Genomic DNA, 21,481 nt, shown 5'->3' with positions numbered 1-21,481 from the left:
GGACCACTGGTCTAAGACCTGTAGAGTATCTGCACACAGGAATTGTCACTCAGTGAAGCTACCATGGCTAGAGGCCAGATTGTAGAATGTGGTTGCTCTGCCTGAGAGGCAAGATATAAGCACCTGTTGCCCAGTCTATTGTCCTCAGTCTTCCTCTCTGGTCAGCTCTGCACTTCCCTTCTTAGCCTGGGATGAGTGTTAGGGCTGCCTGAGATGAAGGTGTCTGGTGGCAGCTCCTGGAGCTAGGCCAGAAGGGTCCTTGGGTTAGTGGCTTCCAGCCACTGGACCAGCCACCCTGCCCGCTGCACTCAGGGATCCCAAGGGCTCATCCTGTCCTCGTACCTGCTCTCAGCACCACCCAGCCGGGCCACAGGCTGCCACAACTTCACTACCGCCACCATCGCCTGCAGGGCCTTATCTTGCCAAACCAAGGCCAAAACCATGAGCAGATTCTGAGAGACCCTCCAAGCCCGGCAGGTATGAAGCTTCTCCCTCCAATCAAAGCCATCACTAAGAGTTGAAAGCAGCAGGTTCTCAGGGCACTGCTGGGTGACTTTGCTGTGAATGCCTATCCAAGCCCACTCTGTTATCCACATCCACACTCCTCACCAGTCGCTCGGCTGAGGTTCGTTCCCCAACCCACCCCAGTCTTCCATCCCAGCCACACAGTCCCTAAACCAGGACAGCTGGCTTCCATGAGCTTGCACAGGGGCTCAGCACAGCTGGCCTGCTCCAAAACTTAATGAACCAATTTTTCAGGGTTTTTTCTCTTTCTCTCATGTTTGCTGCTGGATTTTTTCCTTTTTCTTTTTCAGAGGAGAGATTGTTTTGGAGGGGTTTTTGTTTTTGTTTTGTTTTATCTTCCTCTTGGTTTTAGTCTGTTTTGCTGTTTCTTCTTGGGTCTTCTGGCCCCTCTCCTAAGAAATCAGCCCCAACCACCAGTTCTTCCCAACCCTAAATATGGCTTAGCCAGTCACCTAAGTCACCCAACCAACAAGGCCACAGCAACATCACCCCCAAGATGCTGTCCCCCCTGGTGTCTGCTTCCAACTCTGGATTAATTCGAGGATCTCTCAGTCCTCGGTTAATGTGACCCAACTGAATGTGCGCACCCTCCCAGCCTTGCTGGCAAAAGCGAATGAGATCCTGGTAGAGAAGTCTGCATGACCTGCGGTTCCATGTAGTCGTGTTCGATGGTGGTTGCGGCCCTGCTCTACATGCATGGTGCATGTCCTCTCCAGGAGCTGGAGCCTTTCCAGTGACCTCACTGCCCACCTGGGCCAGCACCCTCTGAAAGGGGGCAGCATCCCCACCCACCCACCCCTGCTCTGCCCCACCCTGCCTGTGTACGAATGAAGCAGGGACACGCCCTGTTTGTCCTTGTGGGCCCTCCCATCTCCATCCTGGTGGTGCATTCAGCACGTTGGTGGACCTTCCCTCTGCTTGTCCTGCTATGTCATGGCCGTGGTGGGTCAGGGCCCTGAGAGTGCCAGCCCTCACCCGCCTCTCTGTTCTGTTGTAGAACCGCATGCATGAATCACTGAAGCTTTTTGACAGCATCTGCAACAACAAGTGGTTCACAGACACATCCGTCATCCTGTTTCTCAACAAGAAGGACATATTTGAAGAGAAGATCAAGAAGTCCCCACTGACCATCTGCTTTCCAGAATACACAGGTAAAGACCCCTCCCTAGGCCTGCATGCCCCTTCTGGCTATAATAGCTGTCAAAGGAATAGGCCTGTCCACCTTCACGGTGCTGTACAGCTGCCCCAAACTCACCCCAGAAGACTCAGCCCCAGACACCCTGCTCCAGAGTGTACCGTAGTGAAGCTCTTCAGGCAGCTTGGGGGCTGGAGTCCTGGCTTGCTACTTATTGTCATGGGATGTCAATAACCTTGGGGAGCCCAAGCCCTTCATCTGTAAATGCAGGTGTTGTGCACAGTGGGACAACACCAAGATGATGAGGGGGGCATGGAGTCAGACAGCCCAGGAGCTGGAGTGCAACCCGGGTAGGTCATGTGACCTTGCTGAGTCTCAGTTTCCTTATGTGTGAGATGAGGATGGTCCCTGTGATTGTTCTGCCTTCTTCACAGAGTTCCTTGAGGATAAAAGGAGTTAATTATTCCACAGAGCATAGCATGACACCTGGCACTGGTTGCCTGGAAGTTGTACTCCCTTTAAGTGTACTCTTACTGATAGCATCATGATGCTGACAAACAGCATCCTAACAGCACTTCCCACACAGATGACTACAAGACTCTCATGGCCAATTAAATATGACAGAGCCTTGCAAGCAGCAGGGTCCTGGCCACCCCATGGAAGGTTTGGGGGACAAGAGGCCAGCTGTCAGTGTTACAAGGGACTTAGCTGACTCTAGGCAGGTAGACAGCAAAAAGGCAGCCTAACCAGGGCTCCTAGGTAGTGGAGAGGTTGGCAGCCTCCAGTCAGGTGGCAGCAGGATTGTATCAGGCCCCAGCATAGCCCAGTGCTCAGCAGATCTTCTCAGATGGCCAGGCCCTGGTCAGAGAGGTGAGTGGGATGAGGAAGAGGGTCACCATCAGCTTGGCCAGCGTGGGGTCTAGAAGGTACAGTGGGGGCAGCAGAGCCCCAGGACTGTGGTCAGTGGGCCTGTGGCCTGCGGTCAGGCAAGTAGCCCAGCTGTCTGCCTCCTGCCCCTTCCCATCATTGTTTCTCAAAAATCCAGGACCCCAGGAGCATCCAACCAGAGGTGGGCAGGGCTCAGCCTCCCTCATACTGGAGAAGCCATCCCAGCTTCTCCAGCCATAAACTGGGGGCCTGTGGATTCTGCCCTGGTGGACTAGTCACTAAGACCAGTTTGGAGCTGGGGTGAGCCAGGAAGGGACCCCCTTTAACTGAGGAAGTCTGAGAGTCTCTTGCTGTCCCAGGGACACTCCCCTCATCTACAGCCCAGATTTACCACAGAGCTGTGGTCTGGGAAACCCTTGAGACTAGCTGGCTGGGGCTCCTTCCCCAGGTATACCACCCAGCTGAGTCCCATGCCTCAACTTCTGGTTGCCTTCCTTGTCCTTCCCTTAGTGAGTGTTTGCAGCCTGGCCCGTGCTAGGTGGCCCAGGATATGTGAGTTTCAGTACAAAACCAGGTGCCTCCAACCCAACAGCTTCTCACCTAGACACCCCTTTCCTGGGCTCACCTGGGAACCAGATCAAAGTGATATCCCTAAGAAAGATAGTGAGTGAGCCAACAGTTTTTAATCCCCCTGAGAAGTGAGTACCCAAAGAGGGAAGGGGCCAGAAAAGGGGGAAAGAGGACAAGATGGCCTCTGTTTGGCACAGATGCCAACGAGACCACAAACTGGTCCTCTTGGCAGTGACCAGGCAGGCTAACAAACAGAAAGAGCACCTATGTAACAGCATCATTCCAACCCTCTTTGCACAGGGTCTGTGGTAAAGTTTGCATCCAGAGTCAGTAGGCACATCTGTAAGGAGAACAGAAATGTCATGGAACAGTGCTGACCCATAGTACGGGTGATCACTGGGAGATCTGGTGCTTTATTTGTTTCTTTCATAAGGTCTGCACTGGATTTGGACCACTGGCTGGGTAGCATGACCCACTGCTGGTATAACTGAGTCCTCAGACGCCTTACCCCATCCTCTTATTCCTTCATGGTCATCCAGAAGGCCCTGGGCCTCTGCTCCAGGGCTCCCAGTCTGATGGACATATCAGCCAGACCCAGGCTGTCCACACCAGGTGACCACAGGGGCACCTCACCTTACCTACCCCTGCTGTTTTCTCCCACAGGCCCCAGTGCCTTCACGGAAGCCGTGGCTTACATCCAGGCACAGTATGAGAGCAAGAACAAGTCAGCCCACAAGGAGATCTATACTCACGTTACCTGTGCCACGGACACCAACAACATCGAGTTTGTCTTTGACGCTGTGACAGACGTCATCATCGCCAAAAACCTGCGGGGCTGTGGACTCTACTGAGCCCCAGCCCCCGCTCATCAGCCCATGCCCTACTCAGCCCACTGCCCATTCCTCCTCTGGAAGCAGAGCTCTGCCACTTCTCAGACCACTCTGTGCACTGAAGAAGAGCCTAGAGCTGGCCCTGGGGAACCGGGTTGAGGGGGGTGGGGGGAGCATCCTGTACACACCTATACCTCCACTCCTCCAAAAGCAGGACATGTGGTAACAGGGGCCAAGTGGGGGTGCTGAGCACCAAGCACCACAAGGCAGGAGACAACCTGCCACTCACTGGCCTCTGCTTCATTTCTAAGTGTTGTAGTCAACAGTGGGGGGTGGGTACCAGAGTGGCACAGTCTCCATTTGGTCCAGAATGGGCATGTCATGCCCTCTGTGACTCATACTCAAAGTCCTGGGGTCTCTTTCTATCATCTAGGGTATATAGGTGGCAAAAGGCCCTGCGACAGGGTGCTGGTGGCTTGGAACAGTAGAAGCCGTCTCTCAGCTTTGCCTGCAGTCTCTGTGGTCAAGGGCAGTTCCGTCACCAAAAAATAGGCCAACTTTGTGAGTTGAGAGGGTTCAGGCACTGGATCTCAGCCCCCCTTCTTTGGCCATCCTCTCTTGTCTGTTGCTGTTCACAGGAACCCCAGCCCTGATTCCCCGTAGGCCTGGAAATGCTCCTGAAACTGGTTGGCTGTGAAGGTGGGCAGTGGGAGCACTGGGCCCTGTGCCTGAAGAAGTTAGGGGAGGAGGAAGGCAGTGGGAGGGAGCCAAAGGAGGCCGCTCTTCATTGCCTGGGCTGGGGCCTCCACCCCATCCTTGCAGACCTATCCTGCTGGGTCCACTCACCAAGTGTTGTTCCAGGTGTGAGTGGATATGCTTTTCCTTTTCCAAGTTGCAGTGAGTCTTAACTTAAGCCAGCCAGGCCAGGTAGAGTTGGGGCTGAGGTTTCTGCAAGTGAAGGCCCAGGGAAGGTGAGGGCCAGGCTCTGTGGCCAGTGCCTCACTTCATTTCATCTTGGTCAAGAAGTTAGCACTTGGTGTCCTCCCAGCCTCCCAGGCAAAGGAGGGTTGGTAGAGGGGCCAGTGCCCTAGAGTGTGAGCTCTGAGGGACTCAGCCAGCTCTGGCATATATCACCCCTTAGAGAGAGTCCTCTTACCCCTGGTATGGGGCTTTGCTGCAGAGGTCTCAAGCAGAAAGAGGTGGGATAGCTTCTGGTGATCTTGGCCCCAGCTGGCCTTGGACAGTCACCACCCATCCCTTTTATTCCCAGCCATCTCCAGTTGGCTGGTGCCACAGCCAGCAGCTCAGGCATGCCTGTGACTCATGTGTCAGGCTGTACCTGGGGACCCAGGTGTGCTTAGGGGAGAGGCTGCTGCTGGAGGATCTTCTGCCTCCTTCCTTAAGCCTTGTGTTCTCCCAGCTTACACTCTGAACACAGCTCAGTCCTGGTCTGGGCAAGACCCCTGGCCTCTCCAATGCAACCCCTTTGGCCTGCTCAGGAACAAGAAGAGCCTTGTGCCAACAGCTCTGGCTTGTTGGTTTCAACAGGCACAGAGCTCTGGGTGGTGCTGGAACACCCAGGTACCTTCTCTAGTGCCAAATGCCTGCAGGAACAGCGCCTGAGAAGAAGCCCTTCCTTGTTTGGCTTGGCTGCCACTCCATCAGCCCAAGTCCCCTTCAGTTTTGTTCACCGCCAGCATTTTTTGAAACTTGTACCAGGTCTGGGATATGGTAGAGGACAGGCCCTTGGAGCTCAATGTCCTGCTGTGGGTAACTAAGGCCAGTTAAGCCATTTGACCCAACATTAAGGCATTTGTTCCCATCATCACCACCCTGAGTCCATTTAGTTTTGCCCCTAGCTCTGCTCCAGACTGTGACCCCAGAGGCAAAATCACCTGGCTAGAGGGTGATATTAGCCAAACCTTATCTCTAAGGCCATCGTCCCTAGAGGCAGAAGACACTGTTCCTCTCACCCCAGGGCTCTCCACTCCTCCTTCTGCCCCTCAAATCACACTGTAGCACAGTACCAGAGCTCCATGCTGGAGTCAGGACCCAGACCATCCCTTCCCCTCCACATTCAGGTGCTTTGGGCCTTCCTGCCCTCCCATTTCCAGGGCTGCCTTCTCTGTCTTACTTGGTGTCTTGCTTTGCTCTGTCCTGCCAAGGGGGAGGGGGTCCTTGGCTCTCTAGTGTGAGCCCTCAGTGAGGGGTTCTCCAGAGAAAATTGTCTCATCCATGTTGTCATTGGCTGCTGCACCATATGGCGGGGGAGGGGGGTGGACAACTAAGGGTGACAAATGAATTTTGGCTCCGTCGTGGATATGGGTATGAGGAGACGCGTGAGTGACTAGACAAGGGTGTGTATGTTAGCCAGTGGCTCTGTGTCTCCAAGGGGGCCATACTAAACTCTGACTGGCTCTCATAGCAGAATAGGGAGAAACTGGTTTCTAGGAAGGGTAGATTCACTGATATCCTAAAATCTAAGTCTCCACCTTCCTTCTGGCCTCTGACTAGGGGACCGAAGTGTACCTGAGGACAGTCTCTATTGGACTCTGTCTTGAGGAGGGTGTGGCTTCTGCATCCCATGACTACCTTCAATGGAGACCCTAGAACCTGGTGCCGTGTGCCTCTCTCTCCCTGCCAGCAGAACAGAGCCCAGGCAGAAAACAGCCACCACCTCTGCTTCCCAACCCAAGCCAGCACTCCACTGGTAGGAACTGGGGCACCCAAGCCCTGCATGGACTGTACTGGGTATTACTGAGTGTCCCCAGGGGCAGGCAGCAGCTTGAACTCCTCCCCAGCCCTTTCTTTCTGCAGTGGGAGTCCTATAGCAGATTAGCTCATGTGCCATAGCCAGTACCCCCAGGGGTAGTCTCTGGAAGCTCTTTCTTACCTTCAGCCTGGTCCTTTCTACCCACCCTCCACCTTTCTCCATCTGACCTTGTGTACTCTTTCACCTTCTTGGCAAGGAATTCCCGTGCCTAGGAAGATGACTAAAGGAGCTCTCAGGTTTTTCCCTCCCACCTGAGAACAGCCTGCCTACTCCCTTTTGAGAAGGCTGGGGCACAGAGCCTCTTCTGATGGCCTCTGCTCTTCTCTGAGCCTTTTGAAAGCCTCCAGGCACAAAAATGGCAGCTCTCAGAAATGGAGACCCTGATGCTCCAGCTCCATGCTCAGCAGAGATTCAATCTAAGATGCTGAAGGGAAGCATTCCCAGCCCCAGACAGCTCCATGTCAGACCACAGGCTGCAGAATGAAGGGCCTCAGCAGCCCAAGGAATTGGGCCAGGGTGTAAGCTGCTGCCTTGGGATCTGTGGCACCTCACCCCTTAGCAAGGAAAGTCCAAAACCCACCTTGCCCATCGTGGAGTGGGAGCCTCCACATAGACCCATCCTAGCCAGATGGAGGCCATCAAGGAAGTGTAGGCTGGAGCAAAATCAGAAAGAATGGCCCCCAATCCAAAGTCTTGGACCCTCTCAGAGAGGGGCACCCTCTGAAGGACAGCTCTCCTCCCTGGGAACAGTGCTCAAAAGACAACCAGCATAGACCCGCACCCTTCCTGTTCCCCCTTTGCCCCACCATCCTCCACCAGTCATGTCTGCTCTGCCAGCTTGGGCAGCAGCCTTTCTGCCCTTCTGCTTCTGACCTGTCTGTCCCCCTGGCTGCACCTGCAGCCTTGGCCTCCTGCTCTCTCCCATCCCAAGCAGGAGGGGCCAGCCCCACATGCTCCTTAGCAGAGCTTTCTTAGGTGCAGTGGTCCCACCTCCCAACCCGCCACCACCCACCCCCTATTAACTGTAATTTTGTAAGAAGAGTGACTTGTTAGTTTAATAAATCTGTAGTTATTGTAATAATTTATTGGCTGCCGTAATGTATTTATTAGTCACCTACCGTTAATAAAAAGTGCTAGCTCTTTCTAGCGTGAGTGTGATGTGTTACGTCAGTTAGTGCTCAAGAGCGTCCACCAGGCACACCTGTACCACGCTTTCCTGCCCTGCCTGGTCCTGGGTCTGTGAGCAGCCTGGCTGAGTGGGCCCAGCCTTGCAGGAGGAAGCATTGGAGGTGCCTGGCCACCCTACCCACCTCAGATTTGCTGAGAGGTGAAGTGGGTCTGTCCTGGGCTGAGCCACCTCCTAGCGTCATAGTGTCTTCATGTACTTTGTGCGGTGTGACAGGCTGTGGTACTGCGCAACCATGCACTGGCTGTACTAACACGGCTTTCCTGCTGTGCTCAGCTCTACTGCAGTCTGGGCAGGTGGAGAACTTGGGGAGATGGTCCTGGGGAAGGCTCCCAGTAGCTCCACGGGAAGGTGACAAGGAGCAGATGGCTGTTGGCCATCTGTGACCCTAGCTTCTCTTTCTCAGACGGTGACATCTCCAATTCGAATGTACTGTGGCATCTGTTTCCTTCTGGGAAGTGTGTACGGATAAGCTGGGCTCTCAGCAACTTGATGACAGGCTCTGGAGGGATGGCAAACAGGTGGAGGGGTCTCAGTGCCGGCGTTTTGCCCCAGCAGCTCCCTCTGTACTGCCCTCCCCAAGGTTCCAGAACCAGTCCTTCTTTCCAGGTTCACTCCCTGCCCCGTTCTCACAAAACCAGGTCTAACTGCATGTCCTCTGCTTCCCAGACCCCTCACCTCCATACCACTCCCAGGACCTCTGGCCTTGATCATATATGTGCATTGTTGCTGACTGTGAGCTCTCAGAGGGCAAAAGGGCAGCCTGGTGACTGTGTCCCTGTAGAAGCCCAGCAGAGTCAGTATCAGTTTTGGCTAAAGAGGGAGGGAGGGTGCTCTGCAGCCTACAGGACAGGCAGGAGGCTGTGGTGTGCTGAGCCTCAGCTGGTGAGCCTCAGTGAGCTGGCCTGGAGGTCTCCTCCAAACTTAAGCTTGAGTATCTTTTGAGGAAGAGCCCTTTAGCCCAGCCCACATGCCAAATGGTTCCCATTCCCCACTTGGGTCCCTTCCGGTCCCAAGTGCCAAACACCCCCCTTGTATTACCCAATGTCTGCAGACCAAATAGCACTTGGGACTATGTGCAGTAAAGGTGGGAACTTGTCTCTGGCTGTGGGTTTTCAGCTCTTTTTTTGAGCAGCTGTAAGATGTGGTACTTCTATAGGATGAGAGGTCTTTTTCTGTTGAAGCCTTGGGAGTCTCAGAGCCTCACCACTCGGCCCTAATCAGTGGCTCATGGAGCCTGAGCGCTCACAGCTCTGGGCCCTAAACATGGGTCCATTCAGCTTATGGGAAAACTCTGCCTGCCCTTTTCCTGAACAGACTCCATCAAGATAGCACAGGTGAATGAGTCCTGCTCCCACTTGAAAGAGCATGCAAATGACAGGCAGGGAGATGTCTGGGGACAAATGAGAATGATGTTTACCAGTCAGGGTTAGGAGAGTGATGAGAGCATAAGAGGTTAAAGAATGATGCCACGCCATTTACTACAGATCCTAGAAAGGACTCAAGGAATGCCTGCTGTCCAGGTGATCTCTAGAGCAACTGAGAATTCAGGCTACCCTAAGAACATGTAGCTACAGGTCCCTGGGATAATAGTGCAAGTGTGGAAGGGATTAGTGAAGGAGGGACTAGCTATAAGATGTGTGCCTCCAACCATTACTCTAGTTTATCCCTTGAAAGAATATTCATATTGGCTGGGGAAACCTGTTGCCTACGTTCTGGGGCTGGCTCAGAGCCCAGTGCAAGACTGGTGGCTTTGGTTTTGTTTGTTTGTTTGTTTTGTTGTTGTTTTTGTTTGGCTTGGTTTTTCTGGGGAACCCAGAGCCTCGAACATGCTACAAAGCTACATCCCCAGCCCTTGTCTTTTCTCTTCAGGATCCCAGCTATTGTCACAAGGCAGGTAGAATGCTTGGGATGGTGATGGCATAGAGTGCGTCTCAATGACCAGCAGTGGTCACTTGATCATCTTCCTCACCCTCCTGCTCAGAGGAGGGTGGCCATGCCCACTGAGCCAGCAGTGTCCGCAGCTCCTACTCTTTGCTCACTTTCTGGGGAACAAGTTCATCTTGCAGCAAATAGCGTCCAATAATATCCACACCCACTCCTTTCTTTCATCAGCCTTACTTACAGGTAGAGTGTAGCATGGATTACCTGGGAGTCTGTGATTCAGTCCCATGGAGTCAGGTGGTGACATGGTCCTGGGACTAGGACCAGGGTTCTTGGGAAAATGAGAGAAGCCGTCTCTTTCACTACTTCCCTGTGCATATATGGGTTAGTGTCTATGCTCCTTTGAACTGCAAGAAACAGATTACCCAGTGTGCTTGTGTTCCCGAAGTAGAATTTGTCCTTATCTGGAGCAAAAGGCTGTCCTCCTAGGACTCAACTTCATTTGGGGTGCCCATCACTTTCATCCATCTGAACAAACTTCACATCTGCCATTCTTAAAACCCCTTATGCAGGTTTGGGTCCAACCCATCCAGAGTTGTGGCCAGGCCCCCAGCACTCCTGGTGGCAGCCCTGGGTATAAACCACTCTCCAGAGTGGCAGTCCCCAAGGATGGCAGTAGGACCTGGTATGACTTTCCCTCAGCCCAGGGCCTGGAGTCCTTCCCACTCCCAGAAAACACCTCTAGTCCCAGGCTGGGCCCAAGAAGAAAGGTCAGCCCCACAGTTCCAGTCCAGCACGAGACACACACAGACACACATATATACACCACAGTGGAAAGGTCCTGGGGTTCCCCTGTCCTCAGCCTCACCCAGAGAGTCATAGTTGGTACCCAGACCAGTCTCCCATTGGTCCAAGATGATGGATGCTCTGATGCTGAGGGGCCTGCAAGTTGGAATGAAATGCACTGCGACTTGTTCCTCGTTGTAGGTTCTGTCCGTCAGTCTATCGGAGGAACCTGAGGCCCAGGGTACTGAGTAGCCAGTCCCTCTCTCACACCTAACTCTCCTCTTCTCTTTCCCTGTCTCCATGTCTCTCTGTCTCTGTCTACCTTGCTCTCTCCTCTCCCCACCGGGGCTACAGAACCGCATGCATGAGTCTCTCATGCTCTTCGACTCCATCTGTAACAACAAGTTTTTCATCGATACCTCCATCATTCTCTTCCTCAACAAGAAAGACCTCTTTGGTGAGAAGATCAAGAAGTCACCTTTGACCATCTGCTTTCCTGAATACCCAGGTGGGTGTCATGGCAGCCCTGTGTAGAAGACGTGGGTCTCCCCCTTCGAAAAGCGATAACTGGAGGCCCAAACCTGTGGACTCTGGGCCAGCACATGTCAGGCCTACTGGTGAGCAGGTATCTGGCATAGGCACAGAGAAAAATACTAGGATAAGACCAGGTTTGGCCCTTCCCAAAGGTGATCCTGAGTGTAGTGGACAGTGGCCCCTCTGACCTATATGTGTGTCATGACTGGTGACTCAGGAGTGGCATGGCTGGGATCAGGGGAAGGATGGGACCAGATTTACCCTCAAGAAGAGGTCTCAGGACCTAGCAAAATCTCACCTGAGGCCTCGTCACCTTGCCTTGTACTTGTTCTTTCCTCCCTTAGTCCAATTCATGGAACCTGCTCTCCTTTCTTCTTCCTCTCCTGATCTTCTCCCCAAACCCAGCCACTGCAAGATTCTTCCACCCTGCCCCCCTCCTTCCTTCTGCCTTTGCTGGGCTTTTTTTTTTCCAGGCTGTTCTCAAAGGAATGAATCACAGACACCACCCCCCATGACGCTCTCTCCAAATGGGTGCAGTAGAAAAGAAGAATGCTGTCAGATGGACTCTGGGCTGTTTCAAAAGGCTCAGGTCCCCAAGCCCAGCCAGAGGGTTCCCAAACAGTAGCACAGATGAATGGTGGTCTCTCCCCTTCTTCACCACCAGGAGTAGTGGTGTGAAGGAAAAGGGCTTCTTGTTCTGAGCACAGACTGTGTTCTCATGGTCTGCACATTGCTTCTGAACTGCACGATGTCCACCATCCTGGGTGCAGAGGAGGAGGCAGGACTAGGGATTGTGCCCAGCCTACCTGGGCCCTTCAGCCTGTCTCCAATAGGACTGGCTGCCCACATAGACTCTGGGATCAGGTCATCTATGCCCACATAGATCTCTGGGCGAGTCTTTTAACCCCCTAGCCACACTTTTATCTGGGGGCAATAGCAGCAGATCACAATGCTTCCTCAGAGGGTGTCCAGAGGGGAGGGGAATGGGAGAAACTGGTGTTTGGTACAGACGACTATAATTGTCACAGAAACCAAGGAAGGCAGAATTGGCCAGGGACGAGGTGCCCTCAGCAGGGTGGAATAAGTGCAAAGGGCCTGGGACAGGCCCTGAAAGGCTCCTGTGAGCAGAGCTAGGCTGCAGCCCATCCTCGACGCAGCAGGTGCTGACCTTTTCAGCCTCATCAAAGACGTCCCCATTCCCAGGCTTTAGAAAACTGTGATGACAAGATGGGAGTCCAGCAGCCTCAAGTCCTGGCAGGCCCTCTCAGGCCAGTAGCACTCTCAGAGGTGGGCTTAACTCTCAGGCTCTTTCTTGCCCAGTGTCCCGCTGGAGCCTCATTTGGGATGTTGCCCGAGGGGTGGTCGGTCTCACTGCTGTGGAATGAGTGCTATGTGGCCCCAGATGTCACCAGCAAATTAGTCTGTATTCAGGAAGCTTTTAAGTTCTCCAGGCCCTGCAGAGGACATAGTTTGTGTTCAAACAATGTGATGAATGAAGACAAATGGTCACCAATGCTGTGCATACTTTTGGGAGACATAGAACCCATGGAATTCAGGCTTTGGGGGACAAGGAACAGGCTGGAGAGGTAGGAGAAAGAGGTGGATAACTATCTCAGTGCCAGTGTACAGCAGGACTGTGTAAGGATGCCAGATTCAGCAAACAAAAGGGACAGAGCAGAGTCTCCATCTGGATGGAGACACTTCCTACCATGTTCTACCCCTCTGTCTTGGTTCTCTAGCTGGGAAGCTTGCTGACAGGGTCCACATCTGCCACTGTCTGGTCTCTGGCAGCTTTGCTGTGGCCTGGTTCCATGTGCTTCTATTCTTGGTATCTCTGTGATTGGTGGACTGAAGAGGAAGCTTAGGCCTGACCCCACCCCAGAGATGTTCCTCTACCTCTCCCCTTACCATGGTTTATCTCTGACCTAAAGTCCAGGGCTAAAAATGACTTCTGACTGCCTTTAAAAGAAAGGAGAGGAATCCTTGCTTGTGACGTCCCGGTGGCATGTGCTATAGCCATCCTCCCTCCTCCCAACCCCTGACACACACACACCTCACGCGCACACCTTGCCTGCCAGGCAGGGAGGCAGGGAAGGGATCATCCCCACTCCCTAAAATGACATCCTACTTCCATTCTGGGCCAGGTCCTGAGGAAATGAGACATCTTCCTTGGGCTTCTGTATGCTTTTCTATTGGTTCGTGCTCTGTGGTATTTAACTGAAGGATACCTGTGGGATGGAGCCAAAGGTGTTGGGGTATAGCTGCTTGGAAAACTGCCATCATCCACAGATGTGCTCTGTAACCCCAACTCAGCTCAACCAGGATCAAGGGACACCCAAGGAATTATTAGGGCAGTGTGGAAGCCCAATTGGTGTCACACAGGCTAATATCCCCTTAAACACCCCACCTGAGGAAGCCAGTGCTCCCTCATCCTGGCCATTCAACCAATAACTTAGACTGCTTAGAGAAACCACCCCCAGACCCCTAGGGTTACCTCTCAGAGGAACCCTCTAGGATGGAGCACAGGTCGCAGTGGCACCCACCAGGCCTGAGACCCCACCAGTCCTGGATCACCATCTTGCTGGGCAGCTACTTCATCTGACATCATTTTCTTGGTTTATTTAGAATTAGCAGGACTGGTATAGACTGGAAAGGTGCTGCTTCACCTAGTTTTGCTCATCTAGAAAGCAAAAGGGATTGTCTGTGGCCATCATCCTCCCAGGGCTGCTGTGTAGATGTGATGTGAAACAGAGTAAGTAAAAAACCTTGGAAAGGCAGATATTAGGCAATGCAAGCCTCCTGTAGTTTTTACTTCAAATGCTGCTTCCCCCTGGGAGATGAAGGTGCAGCACTTCCTCTGTCCCTCTGTCTCACTCTACTTTTCTGCCTTCTTGTCCTCAACCTGGTCCATCCCCAGCTCTCACCAGGGCATCACCCCTGTTCTTCTGTGTCTTCTTACAGGCTCAAATACCTATGAAGATGCAGCTGCCTACATCCAAACACAGTTTGAAAACAAAAACCGCTCACCCAACAAAGAAATTTATTGTCACATGACTTGTGCCACAGACACGAATAACATCCAGGTGGTATTCGACGCTGTCACCGACATCATCATTGCCAACAACCTCCGAGGCTGCGGCTTGTACTGACCTCTTGTCCTCTATAGCGACCTATTTGGTAATGACTCCAGCACTCACAGAAAAGCTTGCGTATACACACACACACACAAACACACACGTATACACATGCACACATACCCCACTAAACAGTGCAAGTTCATAAATAAACTTTAAAGAGGCATAACAAAACCTTACATATACACAAATATATACTAGAAAAAATCTTTTTAGTTTGTACTAAACTTTGCAGACAGAATTGATCACCATCCCAAAGCTCATCAGGGTTTTCCCAGGACTTGAGTGTGCACTAGCATTCATGCACACACTCACCCTCACCCATCATGGTGGGAGCCTGGTATGGGAGTCCGTCCTTTGAAGAACAGCCCTGGGGTTTGACTCTCTGGAAGCATGTGGTGAGCAGAGGAAGGCCTGGCCATGCCCAGCCTAGGCCTCCGCTGTGTTCCCCATACTAAGGCTTCTACACTCTCAATTCTGCCCTGCTCCTGCTCCAGTTCTAAAACCCTTTAAGAAATGCCCAATGCCCTGAATAACTCCCTACTGTATATCCACAATGAATAGATTTGAAGGACACTTCTCTTTTGGGTGGTGGTGGTAGTGGTGGTGGTAGTGGTGGTGATTAATTTCAAGAATTTAGAAGAATCTTTGCTCTGATCAATCCACTGTCTCCTGAGTTTTCTTTACTCATGGGAACCAGGGAAGAATTAGAGAACTTGGAGATGTTCTCAAACAGCTGAAGGGGGGGGCATATGAGCCACGGCCCACCTGTAGAGGTGAAGCTAGCTCCCCTCCAAGAGGGCACTTGGGCAGGAGAGGCAAGGAATGGCCAAGGGAGGGCTGGACTTGCAGGTGTGACCAGAATCAGCATCCCTTGGGCTGAGGTTTCTCAGAGCACCTGGGATGGGCTTCACATGGTGAAGCCATGATCCTTCATGAGGCCACCCCATGTTGTCCCACCCCAGTTAAAACGTTCTAGGGTTTTTTGGTTGGTTGTTTGGTTTTTAAAATCAAAGAAAATGGTCAGACTAGACCCCTTATCTCTCTCTCTACAGACTGCTTCACGGACTCTTTGCTGTTGACGTTGATCTCCTGGTAGCATGACCTTTTGGCCTTTGTAAGACACACAGCCTTTCTGTATCAAGCCCCTGTCTAACCTACGACCCCAGAGTGACTGACGGCTGTGTATTTCTGTAGAATGCTGTAGAATCTGGTTTTAGTTGAGTCTTTACACTTAGAATTTGAAAGGGTATAAAACAAAAAGAAAACATTCCTCATGTGCTTTGTAGCCTAAAAAAAAAAAAAAAGGAAAAAGGAAAACTCACCATTTCTTTCTTTTTGTTTTAAAATAAAGAAGCATACACATCAGCATCCACGCCCTCCCAGTCCCGGCTTGGCATGCCTAGCACACAGAGGTGCTGGGCCTGCTGCCGCCAGGGGCTCTGGGTGGTACATTGGCTGGCAGGAGTGTGCTGGGGCCGAGCTTTCTAGAAAGTCACTGGCCACTGCAAACCACCCAGCCTGTCAGCCACCCAGACACCACAGACACCACCAGGCAGTGGCAGCTCTGGTTTCCCCAGCCCCACGCCATACCAGGTTTGTACAGAAAAAGCACAGCTCTGGCCAGTAGCTGCCAAAAAGAATACCAGTCATCTATGGAAGTGTAGCCCTGTAGAAACAAGTTCCCCCCACCCCCTTTCCAGATTCCCTTTGTGATTTTCTTTAATTTCTTTCTTTTTGTCCTGATGAGTACTTCATATCACATACCAGATCGGCTCTCTTGGTCTGTGGGAAATGGGTTGGGCTTTTCCCTTTGGCATCGGACTCCAGTCTTTCAAGTGGATGCCGTCTCCCTCCCCCCCCCCCTTGTGTGTGCCTCTCTCCGACTTTCCTTTGCTCCCGTGACCTGTATTTGCTCTTTCTCATGTGGGGATGTTTGTGCTGCAGATAAAAAGAACAAAAAAAGTTTTTAAATACCACAAGATGGAAAACACAAAAAAATTTAAAAAGATGGAATGTAGTGTTTACATTAAAGTCACCGTTTTCATGATCAGTCCTATGTCATTTCTACTGACTAGAATCCAAACCCCAGACCTCTTCACGGTTTCACTTTTAAGACTTAATATTTGCTGAAGAAGACCAGTCACAGCCATTTCAAATAAAGAGGAGGCAAAAAGACAAAACACACAAAATATTTAAAATACTGAAAAAAAAAAAAAAAACTTGAAAAAGAAAAACAGAAAAAAAAAAAAAGCCCACGGGTCTTTCTAAGCCTTTCTATTCCCAGTCGGTGAGGTTTCTGTGATATCTTACACACTGCCAGTCTACTTCTCTAATGGAAAATTCATGTGTAGCTCAATAAAGAGAATGTTTGTCTGTATTCGAGTCTCTTACCCTCTGCCTTCCAGACAATGGTTACTCCAGGGGCTTTGTTCTCACAGGAGAGGGAAGGAGGGACCTGACTCAGCCTTAAACACCTGGGGATAAAAAATTCCTACAGACCTTCTGATTCCCTCTCTCTACTATCACCAGGGGAGCCAGTTCAGGGTGCAGTGGGTGGGACAGCTTCCCAGTGATTCCTGGGAAATAGAGCAGAGGACTGAACCTCTTCTGGCTCCTCCTCACACTTGGCTGGTTTTGTCTGTTTTTGGTGGGACTGAGGACTAGGAAGGGAAAAGTGGAGGGAGAGCAGGCCACATCACCTGTCTTTACTACCACAGTGGAAGTTCCTCCACAGTGGAAGAATGGGGGTCCCAAAAAGGCCAAGTTGCCCAGACTCTCTGCACCCATGGGGTCAGTCACATCTGCTCTGGTGCCAAGGATAAGCTTAGGCTGTTAGCCCAGGTGACTTTGTCTCCCTGCAGGCTGAGTGCACACAGAGAACCAGAAAAGCTCAGCCTGGCCCCCAGGGTCTGGGCCTCTTCTCCAGGCTGCTGGTCACCACCATGGTTTTGCTGCAAGAACTAGCAAATGAGTTGAGACTGGGACCTGGAGGGAACCACAGCTCACTATAATCCTTGCATCCCATCCATGGGCCGGTCCTGAGTAAGCACTTGTCTCCAGTGAGGAAGGAGAGCCTCACAGAGACCTGCTAACTGGGTCCTCTACACAGCCCCAGGTCAGGAAGTCTTCTCCAGGATACCTGCCTTCAGTCATTTCAATCAGCAGGGGTTAGAGGTAGGGGTCAATAGTTTCAGACCCCAGATGACAAGAGTTCTGTTCCCTGCTGTCATGAGTCACCCCTTAGAGCTCCTCTGCCAGGTCACACTGCTTTCCCAGCACTTCCCTTGCCCTGCTGCCCCCCAGAGGGGGCCTCCACTCTACATCTATATTGATGGAAAGGTTTGTAATCCAGGTCACACTTTGACTTTGTACCACTGGTCTCAGAGGACAAACCAAGGTCCAAATGGACGGCTGAAACAAAACATTCTGCTTTCCAAAAATGAGTCATATTCTAATAGGGTTCTTTCCCAACTGTCAAGTAAGTTTTGTAGACAAAAAACAACGTAAGTTTCCTCACCTTTTTTCTTTTTCATGCTGGGCAAGAAATCCAGAAGCCCCATGCTGCTAGGGAAGTGCTCTATCATTGAGCTACACCTCAGCCCTGCCTTATCTTTTGTTCAACAGGAGGTCAGGAAGCGTTTTTTTGGAAAGGATGCGAGGAAAAAATGAAAAAACAATTAGAACAAGAAGCATGGGAGCAGAACCTATGCTTTTTGTTTTGTTTTTTGTTTTTGCCAGCCTGGGCAAAAAGTTAGCAAGACCCAATCTCAATCTATTACCTAGGCATGGTAGTGCACACCTGTGATCCCAGCCACTTGGGAGGCATAGGTAAGAGGACCATGGTCTTAAGGCTGGCCCTGGGCAAAAACACAAGACCTTACCTGAAAAATAAAGCAATAAAGGGGCCAAGGGCATGTCTCAAGTGGTAGAGCAACCGAATGCAAGGCCCTGAGTTAAAAGCCCTGGTGCCACCAAAAATAAAGTTCCACAAGTGATTCAAACATACAGCCAAACATTAGAACTACTTTTAGTCTACCAGCTAGCAGGTGAGCTGAAATGGATGCCCCAAAGGCTGGAAGGATGACCAGGGCAGGCAGGGAACAGCACGACTCAACAAGCTCCACTCCAAGGCCCTGGCTCCGTCTTATGTGCCCTGCTCTCATGATTCTCAGATTCCTTTCCCATAGTCACAACACAGAACTTCCAAGCCCTTATCCATAGATAGCACTGTCACACAGATCAAGTGGGAATCAGGGCCAGGGGCCACTTGAGCACCTAGGATTTACACCAACACCGGTAAAACATCCATAGACTGTAATTCTCTTTGGCACATAAAAAGCCTCAAAACTTGAAAGGGGGCTGGGTGCCAGTGGCTCACACCTGTAATCCTAGCTACTCAGGAGGCAGAGATCAGGAGGATTGTGGTTCAAAGCCAGCCCAGGCAAATAGTTCGTGAGACCCTATCTTGAAAATACCTAACACAAAGGGCTAGAGTGGCTCAAGGTGTAGGCCCTGAGTTCAAGCTCCAGTACCAAAAAAAGAAAAAAAAAATTGAAGGAAAAAAATAAAAACTAGGTCAATTAAGAAAATGGAAGAACTGGAAGAGGCAGACCAGTTCCAGAGAGGGCAACTCAACCACCATCCTCTCTGCATTGTGCTGTCTACACCCAGAAGCCCGCTATCGCTCTGCTGCCCCAGGGCTGAGCACAAGGCAGACCACCTGACCCTGTGCCAGCTGGGACAGGGAAGGAAGCCAATGGGAGGAGCCTCTCTTCCTCACCACCACTGCCATGAGCCCTTGCCCCCAAGAAGTGATGAAAACTAGGAGCCATTTGTAGCACCAAGAATCCTTAACTGCGCAGGTGCAAAATCTAAGGGTAAACTTGGGCTTTCTCTTTATGGGTCACCTTAATTCATTTTAGGCACTTCTACTTTAATCACTATTGATGTTCTCTAATGTTTCAAGACCCCCTAAAATTAACTCTACACAAGTTTTTCTTTTCATACATCTAAAACATTAAGAACATGTGGAATTAGTGTCACCCTTCTATTTGTGCGAACATGCAAATATGATGTAATTCAAGAAAATGAAATAAACTTTTTTTCCCCACTTACCTTGAAAAGATAAAATGAATACAAGGAGAAGAAACTCAGGGCTGCCTTCTCAGAGCAAGAAGAAACAAAATCCCCCAATTCAAAAGGATCAAAAACACCTAACCCCAAATGGCAGACCGAAGTGATTGGGATTCAATGTCGGCTCCTTTGAAAAAATGCCTTTGCTTCCAGCCCCACACAACACACTAGAAGAGTTTGCTTTTTATTATTATTGTTTTACAATAAAAACAAATAGCTATGCTCTCAGCAAAACAAAACACATTTTTTAAAAAATCACAGAAATTTACTAACAGCATTTCAAGGTAAGGCTTTTGAAAGATTTATTGAAATAAATTATCTCTGCCTACATATTTACTTACCACCCTTTTTTCAATTACTTGTCAACCTTCTAAAAACTTCCAGTTATGTAAAATACATTTAACTTTGCCAATAATTTTAGATAATACTGGATTGTTCCCAAAAGGACTACCATAAAACTATGCTTTAAAACATAAAAAAAAAAAAAATCCAATGGGACCTAAAAGTGATTATGTAACCTATGACTGCATGTTTCAAATCCTTAAAGTTAAATGTGTGAAGAATTTGAGATTTGGGACTTAGTCTGCCCGAATGCATGTAGAGTCAACATCTTTCCATGTTTAATTAACCAACAGAAACAAAGTGATAAAAAGGAAGGGCTCCAGGGAAGAAAGATACAAAAGTTATCTTACTTCTTCAATAATGCCCTCCAAAACTTACTCTCCCCATCTGGCAAGACCCACACCTTCTCCAAGGACCAAACCCATAGGCTTTGCCACTGCCTAATTTACTTGACCAAGAAATTAAAACTAGAAGCAAAGCTTGCTTTTAACCTCTTCCCATGTCCAAAGGGGGCAGGAAATGGGGAAGAAAAAGGAGGAAGGACACCCAGGGACAAGCTTGTGTGATGCAAGAGCACCAGAGTGAATAGCAGTAAAGCCAGCTGTGGTTGGGGGCTCAGGTCAGTCGCAAAGCGTCTTGAGAAAGAAAAGGGACTCCCCTCACTCCTCAGCCCTGCCTCCCCTTCTGCTCCAGGTAGCAAACCAGTTCTTTATAGATGCTCTGCTGACACAGAGGTCCAGGAGCCTGTGAGTCTGGCCTCTAGATCATTCTGAATGCTTCCTCACAAAGGAGAACCGTTGACAACAGATGGACTCCCTTGGTCTCCTGTGGTGTGGCGCTGGGCTCCTGCAGTGTCCCTACCTACCTCACTGCTATTAGGTGTCCTCCCCCAGTGCACCCGCTTCCTGCCAGTCGTGGCACCAAGAATGCCAGCATCTGTTGTGACTTAATGCACAAAGCAGAAATTGAAGGTGCCTGCCACAGGCAGGTGGTTGCCCACTCCTCCTGCTTATCCCCCATCCCCAAGAAGTCCAGTCAACACCAGACGAGATCATGCCTGGAGTTAAAATGTGCAGTGTTTCCAAGGGGCAGAGAAAACATCACATAGAAAGTATTACAAAGAAGGATTAAATCTGTCAGCTGTCCAAACACTATTAAGACCACATGCTTTATACAGCGGCATTGCAGTCAAGCCCGTCTCAGCAGGCGGAACTGGGGCAGGCCTCTTCCAGTTGGGCGCAGGGATTAGGAGGAGGCGGCTGAGGAAGGGAGGAAGTGCTAGGAGGTCTGCTGCTTCTGAAGTCTCCGTTCAGCAGCAGCAGCCAGCATCCTCCGGCGCAGGGTCACCGGGTCAGAAGACAAGCCTTCCGAAGCGGGGAGGCTCTCTGAGGCCGTGTCATCTTCAGAACTTTTGTTCAAGAATCGCCTACAGAAAAACAAAAGAGTCACGTGAGAGAGGTGGGAAACTTGGAAACACTGCTGCATTTTAAGTTGCCCCTTTTTCCAGGCACCTTCAAGAAGCTGTCACTCGGGACTGTCCCATCAAAAAATGCCCATCCTGAAGGCCTGGGATGTAGCCCCCTGGTAGAGAGCTTGTCCAGCATGTGGGAGGCCCTGGCTTCATTCCAGCACCCCAAAAGGAAAAAGAGAGAGAGAGGTCATCTACCTTTGAACCGATGAGCCCAAGTGCCCTAGGAGAGGACCATCTTGTGGCTGTACAGCTTCCTCCCCTCTGCCTATTCCTTTCCCACAGACACA

At 50.8% G+C, this 21,481-nt stretch overlaps 2 protein-coding genes across 5 annotated transcripts in view; one reads left to right on the top strand and one right to left on the bottom strand.

The window, feature by feature from the left end:
• Gnao1 (G protein subunit alpha o1) overlaps window positions 1-16,625 on the top strand; it is a 153,965-nt gene extending 137,340 nt beyond the window's left edge. For 2 of the 4 annotated variants that reach the window (XM_074055974.1, XM_074055977.1), the window contains 2 exons: window positions 10,932-11,085; window positions 14,073-16,625. In XM_074055974.1, the coding sequence (XP_073912075.1) occupies window positions 10,932-11,085; window positions 14,073-14,260 (342 nt within the window). In that variant the 3' untranslated portion in view covers window positions 14,261-16,625. Of the gene's footprint in view, window positions 1-1,522; window positions 1,677-3,781; window positions 7,865-10,931; window positions 11,086-14,072 lie in introns of those variants that run through there. The other 2 variants (XM_074055975.1, XM_074055976.1) reach the window with 2 other exon arrangements.
• A 2,924-nt stretch (window positions 16,626-19,549) lies between these two features.
• Window positions 19,550-21,481, bottom strand: part of Amfr (autocrine motility factor receptor) — a 43,993-nt gene continuing 42,061 nt past the window's right edge. The window contains exon 14 of the mRNA XM_020185588.2: window positions 19,550-21,149. Coding sequence (XP_020041177.1) covers window positions 21,002-21,149 — 148 coding nt within the window. The 3' untranslated portion in view covers window positions 19,550-21,001. The remainder of the gene's footprint in view (window positions 21,150-21,481) is intronic.

This window comes from Castor canadensis, chromosome 15 (assembly GCF_047511655.1).
Source record: "Castor canadensis chromosome 15, mCasCan1.hap1v2, whole genome shotgun sequence".
Classification (NCBI taxonomy): Eukaryota; Metazoa; Chordata; class Mammalia; order Rodentia; family Castoridae; genus Castor; species Castor canadensis.
Note: the sequence above shows the minus strand (reverse complement) of the source record. Positions and strands in the feature narration are given on the sequence as shown.